General features: G+C 40.9%; 1 protein-coding gene across 1 annotated transcript; it reads right to left on the reverse strand.

Annotated features, from left to right (window-relative positions):
* Window positions 1–1026: 1026 nt before the first annotated feature.
* On the reverse strand, window positions 1027–11057 carry LOC134460673 (CD48 antigen-like). The gene is made up of 8 exons (XM_063213041.1): window positions 10883–11057; window positions 8627–8690; window positions 8017–8292; window positions 7474–7719; window positions 7261–7335; window positions 6969–7031; window positions 3073–3131; window positions 1027–1479 (listed from the first exon to the last, which is right to left on the reverse strand). Exons 2-7 carry the CDS (start codon window positions 8670–8672, stop codon window positions 3082–3084), a joined length of 756 nt encoding a protein of 251 aa, XP_063069111.1. The 5' UTR covers window positions 8673–8690; window positions 10883–11057; the 3' UTR covers window positions 1027–1479; window positions 3073–3081.
* Between the last annotated feature and the right edge of the window lie 3864 nt (window positions 11058–14921).

Here is a 14921-nt window from a genome sequence, read left to right on the forward strand (position 1 = left end):
TGCAGCTAAGCAGGAAAACACGTTGTACATGTTTTGATGGCATTGGTTTGTTAGAACTAGAGGTATATCTCATTACAGTCGAAATAATGGTATATCAAACATACATTTATATATGGCACATTTAGGATGTAGCCTATGTAATGTCTGAAGAAATGGAACAAATAATTACCACACAAGAAGATTCTGATGTGAGCAGTGCTGGGTGTGTAGCCTAAACTGTGGATTAAAATGTAATTGCAAGAAACAAAGACATTTGCTGCGACGAAGACAGCGTTTTAAGGTAGGCCTACACCGTTTGGTTATACATTTTGTTGACTTATGGTTGTGCTTTGAAGTAGCTAGGTTTGGCTTATTTGCTGCATGGTGGGTTTATTGCACAATGTAGACAGACTTTTTGTAAACTATAGGCTACTATAGGCCTACTATATTTTGTAAGCCTACTCTTCTAAAAATCCCCACACTCTTTGTGCCCATGCTCATCCGTCTTCCTTAAACGATATTTCAATTTCAAACTGTCAAAATGACAGTGGAGTGCACATTTGCATGGAACAGTAGCGTGATGTAGCCTAACCTAGTAGGCCTATGAATACTTTGGACTGTGATGATGGCTCCAGTGGTGTAGTCTACTTTTTGAAGTGGGTATACTGTATATTTGAGCATTTTTTTATGTGTACTGTATACATTTGTGCTATTGTAAATAATGGATCAATCCATTTTAAGTGGGTATACTGCAATCCCTGACATTTTGAAATGGGTGCGTATACCTGCGTTTTACATAGACTACACCACTGGCTGTGCATTTCATCAAGGTGTAGGCTAAATTCTCCAATTCAGGTTGATATTTTGACTACACTAATGTTCACATGTAGTACGACTGCAGATTTCGTGGCTTTTGTCTTTTTGGTTAGGAAACCATGTTGTTCGCTTTTTTTTTTTGTTTGTTTTTTTTTTTTTTTTTTTTAAAGAGGGCCGCCAAGGGGAAAATTCTCCCGGTGGGAAAAGGTGGGCCACTCCGCCCCTGTTAGATACTGACAGGTTCTGCTTTATCCAGTCATTTAATTTTATACTTCACATTTGGTCATGTGCACGAAGGCAATTCACATTGCAACTTGTTCAACAGTGCAGCGTCAGTAGGAATAAATAGGAACATGTCAAATCAAAATCTCAAGAAATGCTTTTAAAAAGACACGTGCACGCACACGTACACACACGTACACACACACAAAGACACACACACACAAGTGCCTAACACAACAGACTCACCTCAGCAGTTAACATTGGTTGGTGTGAGATTTTTCTAATTCGAGTGATGTTTCTGTACGTATGCAACATTTAGATTTCTGTGATGCCTAATAATATTGACCTTGACTTTTATGAAATATTACATAACATGCAAGTATACTCTGCACTTAACCGTCTGGCAATGCTCATCCTTCACTTGAGTTTCAAAGAGAGGTCTTGAGGCCAAACACCAGCAAGCTGTGGATACAAAACACAGCTCCTTTAGTTCACAGCACAAATATCAGGTAGGCTAGTAGTTTTGCTGGAATGTTCATAACACGTTAAGTATAGCCTCTTTCTGTCCTGGCAAGCCTGTAAGGTCCTTTACAGACCAGAATGGAGAAGCGGGGCAGGGCGGATGCGATTTTTATCTGTGGGGGCGAAAATACATGGAAACAGATCTGACCTTCCACACCAACACGGTAGTAGTCGGGCAGTAGCAGAGTGGGAGACGGCCCCGTGCCGCGTTGCATTTGGGAAAATCCAACTCGAGCGTAATTTTGACAGTGGTGGCCGGCGGTGTCCCGTTGAATCGAATGGCAAAGTGGCAAGGGGGGTTGAATAGGACTGGCCGCTCAAGTCGACACAGTCAGAGTGAAAGGCTGAGTAGAACACACCCGCCGAGACCCGCCGTCTTCTGGCTGCCGCCACGCCACGCTCTTGTGTGTAACTGGCCTAACATGAAAAGTCTGGCGCCACACAGCTCAGAAAGCTGAGGGCTGCGGGTTGGGCCAAGCTGTTAACTGCCTCTGCTTGCTATGAAAAATCATAGAAAACGCAACCCTCTCTAATGATTCAAACAAGGAGGGAACCCTCATGTTGTGATTGGGGGGTTGGTTTGCTGTCCTTTTGTGCCTGGTATTCAACGGTACAGCACTAGACCAACTTGCCAGGTTGTCTGTTTATGAATTTGTGATAGGGTGAGGCACATGTGTCTTAGAAACTGAATGGGCTACAACTAGCCTAGTGTGACCTGCCCATAATACTTCTCTTCATTCGTATTCATGATCTGGAGGTTCTTAGACCTGACGCCATTAGAAGGGCGGGAGGATTGCACTCAGTTCTGGTTTGAAACGATTGAATTGAATTAGACGACTAAACCCTCCCCCGAAAAGGCCCTCCCGAACACAAATAAAGAGAATTCTGTGAAAGAGGATTATGGGCGGGTCGGATCACCTACAACTGCAGTACAGTCAGGGGCGTCGCTAGAGCTATTTCACAGGGGCACGTACCTGGGTATTGATTTGCTGTGCCCCGGTATGAGTTTCACAACCTTGCTACCTTGGAATTTAGCTCAAGTTTAGCATACGGAGTAATCTACAGAATGTGCATAAAAAAGTGCTAAAAAAATAAATAATTAATTTACAAGGTTTTTAAAATAAATAAGCGCAAAAAAAATTCCGCTTCGCGCGCTCACATTATCCCTAGGTACCCTACTGCTCCTGTATAACATTGAGGCAGCTGACGCCCCTGAGCGCAGTAAGTTTGGAAGAGCACACAGTAAATCTTACAGTGTCAATTCAACACTTAGAACGCTATTCTGATTGGTTTGGTTGTCAATTTAACTGCAAAGTGTCCGGTGCAGGCTGTAGTTCAAATGAGAGAGCATTCTGCCTCCAACCATACTGGAGAGAGGGGGCATTGTCATACCAGCATTGTTATGACCTTACAGTGAGTCTTGAGTGTCTGATTAAGACTTGTTGGGCATCACCATTTCTAGTGACAATAAAGTTATAAAAGATGCTGTGCACAAAGTTAGTGTTGCATTACTGAGACGTATGAGTAACTTACCAGCCGTGTCTAAAAAGAATCCTCCCCGAATCCTCCATCATCTCTTGTTGGTCCGTTATCTGTCAAATATCGTAATAAACACAGACTAAATTATTACTTACGCATTTTATGTTGTGTAACATGTTTACCATGATAAAATAGCAAATAGGCCTAATTAAATAGATGTTCATGTAGTAGTGCTAGAAGTACGAATAGTACTACTAGTCTACTATTAGTAGCAGCAGTAGTAGTATCTTTTCCCATGATGGGGGAGCCGTGGCCTAGTGGTTAAGGAGATAGGCTTTAAGATCAGAGGGTTTCAGGTTCAAATCTCACCCTTCCACTCTCTACTTCACTTCATGGCTGAGGCGCTTTTGAGCAAGGCACCTAACCCCACACTGCTCCAGGGACTGTAACCAATACCCTCTGCTTAAAATAGCTGTAAGTCACTGTGGATAAAAGCGTCTCCCAAGTCTACAGTTGAGGACGATATTATTAGCCCCCCTCCTGAAATTAGACATTTCTCTTGATTTCTCAGTAAGAATTACCATTATTCACCGTTTCTGTTATTCTGGAAACAAATACACTGATGGAGATAATGTTCAATGAATTGAATTTGGATTTTTCTATTGTTACGATGAGTTTAAACAAAAAAGGGCAAAAATGACAAGGACAAAATTATTAGCCCCCTGATCATTATGGCGCCATTTATTAACCAAAACTGACAACAGGCTCTGATAAGTTGTTACCTACACTCTAAGAAAATTTCCCTGCAAAATAACGGCAGTTACTGGCAATTATATTTACCTGTAATTCTACTGTTATTTCACACCAAAAATCAAATACAGCTCATTGCTGTTTAATGTATCACAGTATATAGCATTTTTTCAGCAGCAATTGAACTGTTAAATAACAGTACTCTACAGAAAAATAACAGTACATTTCAGTTAAAAAGTTGAATTGTACTGTGTGATGACAGGCAAATACTGGGTCATAGTTGTATTCATGAATATGGCCATGGCAACTTCCCACCCCACCCATCATTCTCCATAACTGTGGTACCCTGGCCATGTTACCACCCCCACCCTCCCATCGTTCACCATGACTGGAGTGCCTTGAGCATGATACTATGGCGCAATGCTGTATTGAGAAAATGGTTTGCGGTGGTCCTTTGAAAGTGTGTGCATGAATAAAATTTCAGAGTACGCAGTGCTATGTTACAATGATAGTGTGCAAGGTGGGCTTTTTACTGTATCTCTTGATGAGCCAATGATAAATATAGCATTGGTCAGTCTTTAAAAAAATATTTTGCACCAAGTAGCACAGCAAACAAGCAGCACTACAAGCTAGCTCTCAAAGCAATGCCTAATTTGCAGCAGGCACATTATATGCAACAATGCCACAAATGATGCCACATACAGCAAGCTTTCACAAAGAGGAAAGTGTGCAAGCATGTAAGCAAGCTTGTAGGCAAGCTTGTAGGCAAACAAGTGCTCTGCTGTGCCATGCAGGCCAGCCAGCAGGCAGGCACGCAACTGAAGTGTTGATAGTCCAGATTTATATACAGGTGCAAGAGTACCATGTGACCAGAGTCATCAGGCCCTTGGCAGGTGACGCCCGTAATTGAATAATGGCATAACAGCCCTACTCAGGTGAGGCCAGCACTGATTAAGCAGATTGGTTTAGATGGGGCTGCTTGTTGCAAGAGTGTTACAAGTTCTTAAAATGTTTCAGCCATTCACACTTTCATCACTATCAAAATGCATGTGCTACACACACTTTGCTGCATTTCCTTAGAAATTGTTTCATCATGCTTGATAGTATCAGATAATCTTTAATCAGTCAGAATGACTTCAGTTCTTCAGGTGGTATTGACGTTTGATGGTGATCATGGACAAGTGGAGGATGAATGGGTTTCAATGGTGCTGCCTAAAATAACTTGTTATTTTCTAGAGATGCACCGGATCCGGTTCCGGTTCCGGATCCGTCAGGATAATAGAGTTTTTCACAGGGTCCGGGTCCGGCAGGATCTTAAGCAGTGGATCCGGTATCCGGCATGTTGCCTAAAAATCAGGGTCTGGTGCATGTCTAGCCTAGGCTTTTCAGTCTTTCACAACCCCAATCACTGCATGGAGTGAAATCCCTTTGGAAGCGGCTATTGCAGGCAGTGTGGCAATAAGCCAATGAGTCTAAAAAATAGTTTGCGCCAACGTAATAAAAAGGGCCCACGTGTGCGAGTAGACTATATGTTTCGACCCTTTTGTAGGATCCGGTATCCGGTTCCGGATCCGGCAGGATCTTATTCAGTGGATCTGGTATCCGGCAGGATCCTAAAAATCAGGATCCGGTGCATCTCTAGTTTTTTCCACAACGGCAAATACTGCTATTGTGCAGTACTTACTGTTTATGCTCAATATGTGACTCAAAGTAATATTTTCACAGTAGTTGTCTGTTTTTTCGAAAAACAGTAGAATGCTGTTGCAGAATTGCCGTAAATAAACAGCTATTTGTTACAGTGTAGGTTGGCTCGTGCCCCACTAGGGATTTTGGCCCATTTCTTCACTGCAAAGTGTTCTAGCTGGTCCAAATCGCATGGATGCTGAGCATAGACATTAACCACAGACTCTCAGTGGGATTGAGAACTGGACTATGAGCGGGTGATTCCAATATCATGGTTTTAGTGTCCTTGAAGAACCTCTGAACTAATCTAAATGTATACTTTGGGTTACAATGTTGTTGGAAGACCCAGCAATCCAGATTCAGACCCAGACTCCCTGTGTCTGAGGCTGAATAACAGACTAAACTTGATGCCCTTCCACTATGTGTAACTGTGGAAACTGCTTAGCCTCATTAGACCAAAGAAGCATTGGACACCTGCCTAGATGATTGTTATTGACCTGGCCTCACCTGGAGGTTTTTTCCCCCCCAAGAAAGACAGTTGATAGGGCTTGTCATCATATTGGGCTTTGGGGCCATCATCACAGAAGAATCCCTTTACTAAAGGCAGTGCATATCAGAGTGTTATTGAGCTTTGCCTGTGAACATTTGAAAGTCAAAAATGAGTTTTGAACGTCTCTGCTTTCATCTGATGATATTCAATTGCACCTGCTTTGATGCATGAATTCTGCTTCTGTCAGGTGAAGAAAGGGATAGGCCTTGAATCGTTATAAGATGGTTTCCACAATTAAACATGGTGGTGGATGCATCATTCTGTGGCAGCCTCAGCCACAGGAAACCTTGTTTGGGTGTACGGCACCATAAAAACTGAAAATTATTATAGAATGTGGAAAGTGACCTTGCAAAAATATGCTCATAGAGGGAGTTAAGATCTTCACTGGATCTTTCAATAAGATAATAACACAAAACTTGCATCCAAAATAGTTCAAATGTTCTTCAAGGATACTAAAACCATGGTCATGAGTGGTTCAGACCTCAATCCTTTAGATAGTATTTGAAGAGTGCTGAAAATGAATGTCCATCCTCAACATCCATGCAATTTGGACCAGCTTAACTATTTGCAATGAAAAAAATGGGCCAAAATCCCTGGTAGGACATGTGCCAACATAGTTAACAACTAATCAAAGTGTCTGGTGTCAATTTTTGTTCATAAATGGCACTGTATTGACTATTAATGATAAGGGGGCTAATAATTTTGTCCTTGCCATTTTTACACTTTTTTGTTTAAACTCATTGTGAAAATGGAAAAGTCCAAATTTATCTTATTGGATACTATCTCCATGGTGTATTTGTTTCCAGAATAACACACATTTATTCATAATGATCATTCTCAATGATCAATGAAGAGATATGTCTAATTTCATGAGGGGGGCTAATAATATCGTCCTCAACTGTAACACATTATGAATTAAATAATCTTTGATTGCATTATGCTGTTAATACAATTTAATAGTTTTTACCATTGGTCCGTCCTGCTTCATATCCGTGTTTGGTTGAACGTCTGCACATGAATATACCTACAGCTAAAACAAATGACAATGATGTGTTTAAAAGATTTTTCATCTAGTAAGGATAAACCAATGCATACATTTATATGTTCTGCTTTGTTAGTTACAGTATGACATCAAACATCATTGACATAATTGTTATAATAAAAGATGTGAATTTAACCATTAAATCAATTTCCTATGAATCAATCACACAGCCATCAATACAATGACAGAGACACCAGACAAAATTAAAGCCAGTCACCTATTATAGCAACCAAAACGATCAAGCTGGCCAGCACAGTCACAGCAATAATGATCACGGTTCTGGTTTGCAATTCTGTAAAGCAAAGAGAAAAAAGTGTTAATAAAACATGCTAATAATATTGCATATTCAGGCGGGTCTCCTTACAACAAGAACACGATCATCATCATCATCATCATCATCATCATCATCATCAACAACAACAACACTGACCTAATGGAGGGAACAGCTCTTTGTAACTGATGCTCCTGGTTTCCGAGCTGAGTGGGTTGCTGAAGTTGCAGGTGTAGGTCAAGTCCAGCGTTTCATTCTTCTCCACTTGTAGTATAGAGCCAGGTGTGTTTCCCCCCTCATCATCAGTCCAGGTGTACTCAGTGTAGCTGGTGTCGTTTCCTTCACAGGTCAGGTTGCAACTACTGTAGTTACACTCTTTGGTGATGCTTGGCTCAGAAACGAGTTCTGTGTAGAGAAAGAGAGTTGTATAGTAATCCTATATTTAGTGAATGAGAGAAGTCCCTCCTCCTTCTCCCAGCTGTGAAGTAACTGTGTGTAGTGTTTGGAGAAGTTGAACTAGTAAAATTTCAAAGGCTAAAAATTGAATATCAACACCACACAAAGCAAAAAATAAAAGAAATACGTTGATATGCAAGAACTTGCTTAAACATTAACAAGTCTTTGTATCTTCTTTGTATGCTTATTATGCCCCCCTCACACCCATCCTGAAGACGCCTCAAAAATGAGGAAAAAAGCACTTACCTAATACATTGAGCTGAAATGACGACGTCTCCTTCTCATTAATGAGAAGCGTGTATTGACCTCCACAACTAGGCTGCAGTTGAGAGATGGTTAGAGCCCAGGTTTCATTGTTGAGCTCAGCAGGGCAGTTAGAGGGAAATATAAAGTGCTCGTCCACATCCCACTCTGCAACCTTGTCCAGGCCCCAGTTCCACAGGACTGACGTAATTTGAACATCTGGGACTACACCAGTAAGTTCAATGGAGCCGTTCATCAAAGCATATTTCATAGTATCAACTGAAAATGAAAAGGAGAAAATGGTTTGTGTGTGCACACTAGCACAGAGAGAGATAGAAACACACACAAACATAGACACGTATGCACACATGCACGCATGCAGGCATGCACACACAAACACACACAAACACAACTTGTGAAGCTCTCCTCGCACATACGCGCACGCACACAGACGCACACGCACACAGACGCACACGCACACAGACACACAGAGACACATACATGCACACACACAACTTGGGAAGCTGTCCTCCTATAGCAATGCAGTATTGTCACTTGTCATTTAAACGAATAAATAAATACAATTTTAAGATGCATTTCATGAGTAATTCACCTGCTTGGGTCACATGAAGCAGCAGTAGTAACAAGGCCAGCTTCATTGTGCGCGTCAGTCATACCTGAAAGAAACACAGACTTCAAAGGCATATATGCTAATGAACATGAATTTTCACTAGTTTGCCCTTGAGTGCTTGGTGTACAATATGCATGAGTGGCATGCTGGCTGGCCTCTGTCCTAGGATGTTTAAAGCGGAGATCATGCGGGATGAGATCCGCTTCCACCCCCATTGTATAGAGGAGTAGCTGGGTGTTCTATTGAATAGGAGGAGTAGGGGGAGGTGGTGGGAAAATCTGGAAAGCCTTCGCGCAAGACAGGTGAAAGGGAAAGGGGGGGTTTAATAAATATCTGCAAAGGCGGGAGCAAGTAATGACAGCTGTCAATCACTCGCAGGCTTCCTCCCAAACCATGTTTATATATAAACAACATTTATAGGTGTCATAACTATTAAGACTTCACACTTAGTTTATCATTTTGTAACCACACAAATTTTCATCTGTAAACCATTTGTAAACACACACACACACAGCACGTTAGAATTATTAAATGCACAATTAATGCTCTGATGTTATTAGACAGTACAAAAACACCTTATCTTTCTTTGATTAAGGGGTTTGTAAAGTGTTAAGTGTTCTTGAGGTCACTCACAGCACGGCAGATAACACCTACATAGTCTAGTTCAGTGAACTTTGGCCTGGTGCTCTAGTTTGATTGCCCCACCCTCCATTTACTTTCTCAGTCATGTCTCTGACACACCCAGATTAGTGTGTACCAGAGAGAGTAGAGAGAGAGAGGTTCCATTGACCCATTGTTTCCGGGTTCTATTATTAGGCAGACCTAGGCAGACCTAAGGACTGTTCTATTCAATGCTAGGAGTAGGCCTATTATGACACGCCCCTTTAGGCAGACCGGAACCTGGTCATGTTAGGTGCCCATAGCAACCTATTACATTGGCATATGAATCTCTGGTGTATACAGTGTGTAGAAAGCACATGTCCATATTGTAAATCACTCAGTATGGCTGCTGCACAGAGGTAAACAAGATGGTGGGGTCAGTGACAAAACGGTCAATGATCAAAGCAGTTGTATTTACTGCTGTGTAATATAATTTATTCATTCATTCATTTTTTTTCTAATCAAACCCTGGCTTTGGTTTACGTAAGTGTTGTGTTCACAACATCTCACAGGCTTGCCGTATGTCTGTGACACTGGCATTACAATACATTACCCCGGGACTAATGTGTAAACTTGCATTATATCTATTTGTATACGCAGCACAGTATACTGTATGGCTGCATGAATGATTCTTCATCTGATGAAGAAATTTAGTGTGTTTGGTAAAAATCATTGAATACTATTAAAACCCCTTAAGACGCGGCTTTATACATTTGTTGTTACCAGTATGGTAATGACCAAGTCGTGGTGCATTACTAAAGGGCCTGTGTTGTGTCATAGTATTGTAGTGCTGTGGTAGTTACATTTCAATGACTATTACAGCGTGCCACTGGAGGTACGGCGCGCATTAAGGGGCTACTGCAGGCATTTGCTACAATAGAGGCCTATAGCCCAGACCACACGCCACAGAGCAAACACAATCTCAGTATTATAGTGACTTTTATAGGTGTGTTAAAATTACCGACCTTGATCTTTCACCTACAGTACAAATCCTATCTGGGAAGTAGGCTACATTTGATTATGTCGTTCTTCCAGTCTGTCTAGTCTGGGTACATAATTGTAACACTGTTGCCGAGAGTCAGTGTAAAAACCTCTCCACTCACTCCATTACTGTAGGTCTTACTGTGTCTGTTACAGTTGAATATGATCAATACTAAAGGCCAACATGTTTGTATTAAACGAAAACACAAAAGTGGCAATTGCACTGTCTTCTGTGTAGCCTGCACTGTCTTCTGTGTAGCTTGCTCATGTCAAAGTCTCTGTTGCATGGAAAGCCAATGACAGAGATGGTTGTAACAAACTACATACAACCAGCAATTCAACATAGTAGATTATTTCACAGCAATAATCCAGACCATAGTCTACACCCATCTTTTTTCCACAAAGGGTGTACACCCAAAGACGAACCAAATACTAACGTTCACATTCTTTCATGCAAACTTCAAAAACAATCAGAAACAGTTTCTCTTCTGTACATGGAAGTTGCTTTGGAGCGACAACTACGTGTAATGTAATGTAATGTAATGTAATGCATTCATGTCAATGTACAGTACGAGTTGTACTTAGACATTCACTTACCATAGAAGACAAACCCAAACTGGCTGGGAGGCTGGTTGTTTCATTCACAAGAAGTGAAGTTCATGAAAATGCAAAATAAAAATAGAAATCCATGGACATAAGACATAAGTAGGACAGTATTCCTAAATGTCAGTCGCTTCCCTGATTGGTGAAACGAGTAAAATGTGTCTGGATGTTCTTGTCATTCCAGTTCTGTGCACTAGACAGAAACTGCTGGGTGGATATGGGCTGCACCCATGACGTGTGAACTTTGATGCCTGCTGTGTTTTGCATGACAACAGGGCCGGCCAGGCATGCATGCACTTGCTTGGAAAAGGAAAAAAAGTTTACTGTGTGTGCGTGTGTGCGCGCGCGTGTGTGTGTGTGTGTGTGTGTGTTTGAGGCTTGTGAAAAATTCTGAAATTCTGAATTTAATTCAATTCAGGAAGACGAATTGAATGTGAATTTGAATTGACTCCACCCCCCTATAGTATGTTGAATAAAACCTGAATTTGAATTACAGGAAATTAAATTGTAATTCAGTGTTACCCTCTCTTGCACTTACACCCGGCTGCTGTCCCCCTGAGCAGTCCCCCTGAGCAAGACAGTTCATCCCATATTGCTCCAGTGACTAAACCTTGTCAATCTTAAAATTAAAAAAAAAAAAAACGGTAACACTTAAGAGCAGGGTTCATACAGTATCAGCACTAATATGATTGTCTGCATGCCCGCAGTGCTTTGTGTTGCCTGCAGATGGTACCAAAACACAACATGACATCATTGGGCTATTAGGTGAGATGGCTATCTCTGATTCAGGAGAGGCTCTAGACGAAAACTAGGGCAGTAATTTGCTGCCACATTGTAAATGTATTACAATGTCTCAATCATGACACAAGCTTTTCACTGCAATTTTGGTAATTTATATGCATCACAGACTTCCCGAAATCACATATATAATGCATTGAAGGGTGTAGATTCAAAATATGATGTTTAAATGTAAAAACATATCTTTACCATTTGGTACTCAACGCATGGGTATGAAATACGTACTTAGTATTCAATGTGTTAATCATAACTATTTACAATGATTCTGATAAAACTAAATACATCTTCAGACAACAAACTTCAAAAAGAGACCAAATTCATCACCCGAGTCTAAAAGGCAGGGCTTCAGTGATCCTTTAGGAAAGAAGTGCATTTGTCAGCCATTTCCTCAGGCAAACCACTAGGAATGTTATTTGCTCAGGTCTAAAAACTTGTTCCTAACATCTTTTAACAGTGTAATCCTTTGGTGTGTCCCATATTGGTGAGCTTTGTACACAGTAAATTGTGTAGTGTTAAAATAACACTTAAAGAGTTAAAATTAACACTGTTCTAGTGTCTATTTGGTCCTGCTCCAGATCAGTGTTAAACACTGGTGTTAGATTTATAGTGTTAAGCTAACACTAAAAAGAGTAAAGCAGTTTCGGGGGGCACCCTACTAACATTTTTTAGTTCTAAGCAGGTTCCTGGAACACAAGCCCAGTTTAGTTCTGTGTACGTCCCCAGAGAGTCATGTTTGGTTATTTTTCCGTTCTCACTTGGTTGGCAGGAAAGTTTAATTTTCGTTCCTAGAATGTATGTGTAGTTCCCATTCCGTTCCCTTATTGTTCTCTCACCATCACTTTATTCCTGTTCATGTCATGTTTGTTCCCTTGCCATTCCCATATGGTTCCCTTAACCTTGTTGGTTGCATATTTGGTTCCTTAGACATGCTCCTGATGTTCCCCCAACCTTGTTTATTATTGTGAATGTGTTTTGGTCCTGCCCCACTATCTCTCACCATAGTTGAGGTACCCTGATCATGGTAATTAAGCACCTCCCATCCTCCACCATGACTGAAACACCCTGCGCCTGGAATCAGGGTGCCACACTGCTCTCCAAATGTAATGATTAAAGTTGCTGAAAACATGTATGATGTCTATATTTTAAAGTTCAGTCTATGCTGTACTGCACCACAATGTGAGAGCAATTTCAGCTGAGTATGTATGAACACAATCTAGTGGGGATTAATACCAAATGTTTTCCTTAATGAAGTTTAAAATATAACCATACCATCTACTTCAAGTGCACAATGGAGCAAGCAATGTAACATGTGCTGTTACTGACTAGCTCACAAAGCAAGGCACAAGATGTAGCTAACAAATGCCATAAGCGCCTTTAGCTTGCTTGCAAACATCAAGTGCACAATGGAGCAAACAATGTAACATGTGCTGTTACTGACTAGCTCACAAAGCAAGGCACAAGATGTAGCTAACAAATGCCATAAGCCAAAAGCGCCTTTAGCTTGCTTGCAAAGCAGGTAAACAAGCGCTATGCTGTGCCATGCTGACCAGCCAGCAGGCAGGCAGGCAGGCAAATATTTAAAGCACTGTGACAGTCCAGGTTTATATACAGGCTCAAGAGTACCATGTGACCAGATTGATTAGGAGTTTTTCAGGTGCAAGCAATTGAGTCATGATATACCCTAAGTAATTAGGTTTGGCCAGGCGCTGATGGACAGATTGGTTGTGAGGGGCCTGCTTGTTACCGGCAAAGGTGTAACAAGTTCTCAAGTTATTTCTTTCACTCAACACATCTTTTGTGTGATGTTGTGTGCACAGCCAAACCTTAGATCAACCCAACCAAGTTGAGTTAAATGAATGAAATGGAATAATAAAAAAAAGATTGTGTACATGATTAAATCTGGAGGAAATACTGTTACTAATATGTAGACGTATATGATTTAATCGGGTGGACAGTCATCATTGCTTATGCTCTGAACAACACAGTATAAACAAAGTTGGGGGAACATCAGGAGCACGTCTAGGGAACCAGACGTGACCAGACCTATAATGTAACCATCAAGGTTATGGGAACCATATGAGAACGATGAGGGAACAAACATGAAAAGCAATAAAGGTACGGTGAGAGAACGGCGAGGGAATGGAATGGGAACCACACATATATCGTTCTGGGAAGTTAAATTAAACTTTCCTGGCAACCCTGTGAGAACCGAAACGGAACCAAAAATTACGTATCCGAAACGTATCCAGAACCGAACCGGAACCAATGGCTGCTTGGTTTTTACTGTAACCAAAGGGAACGTTTCTAGGTGGTAGATTTTGGTTTGGTAATAACCCCAACCTTTAGAGAACCAAAAGTCAAACGTTCTCTTTACGTTCTCTGTTACTAGGGCATACAATGGCGCAGACAAACTCCATCACCTCGAGGAGGCGGGGGCTCTCTGGAGTACTTCTAACTCCACACAATTTAACAACTTCATTTGTCACTGACACTGGAGAGCATCTCACTCCATTTGGTGTTGGAATTACTCCAATAGTGTTAATAAGCCTTAACACTGCAAAATTAACACTGGCAAATTTACTGTGTAGTCTTGCTTGATTCACTTGATGGACAGATTTTACTGATTGCAAGTGATTCTAACATTGTAAGTGTCTTTTATGCGGGTGACTACTTACAGGTGTCTTTCATTCAGATGACAAGTTGATTAGAGCTGCTCTTATGGGACCAAAGTTCTTAATGATTGGAACGAGGGCTAATGATTATTTCTCTCAATGAAATACAAATCAATTCATATAGATTCATACAAGTCATTGGTAATACTTCATTTTAGAGATACATGCATCTATTAGCACTAATACATACAATGTCCCTGTATAAGTAACTTGTAAGGCATGTACAAAGCTTATTCAAACATTTGTTAGGCATGTATTCGCAAATGTCTTGTTCATGCACAATAAGGGATTTATTACCAATTCAACCTTAGTAAGGACCTAGTAGGCCTTAGCATTTGCTTAGACTTAGTACATGCCTTACAAGTTACTTATGCAGGCATTAACATTGTATGTATTAGTGCAAATAGATGTGTCCCTAAAATAAAGTGTTACCAAGTAATTTTCTCGATTTTCTTTGTGATATTTTGTCTCTCCATCTTAGAATCCACCGACCATTAAAGTTATTGAATGCTCATGTCAATTAGTGGGAAAACCAACAAAATCAGCAAGGGATCATACTTATT

This window comes from Engraulis encrasicolus, chromosome 13 (assembly GCF_034702125.1).
Source record: "Engraulis encrasicolus isolate BLACKSEA-1 chromosome 13, IST_EnEncr_1.0, whole genome shotgun sequence".
In the NCBI taxonomy this organism is placed as follows: domain Eukaryota; kingdom Metazoa; phylum Chordata; class Actinopteri; order Clupeiformes; family Engraulidae; genus Engraulis; species Engraulis encrasicolus.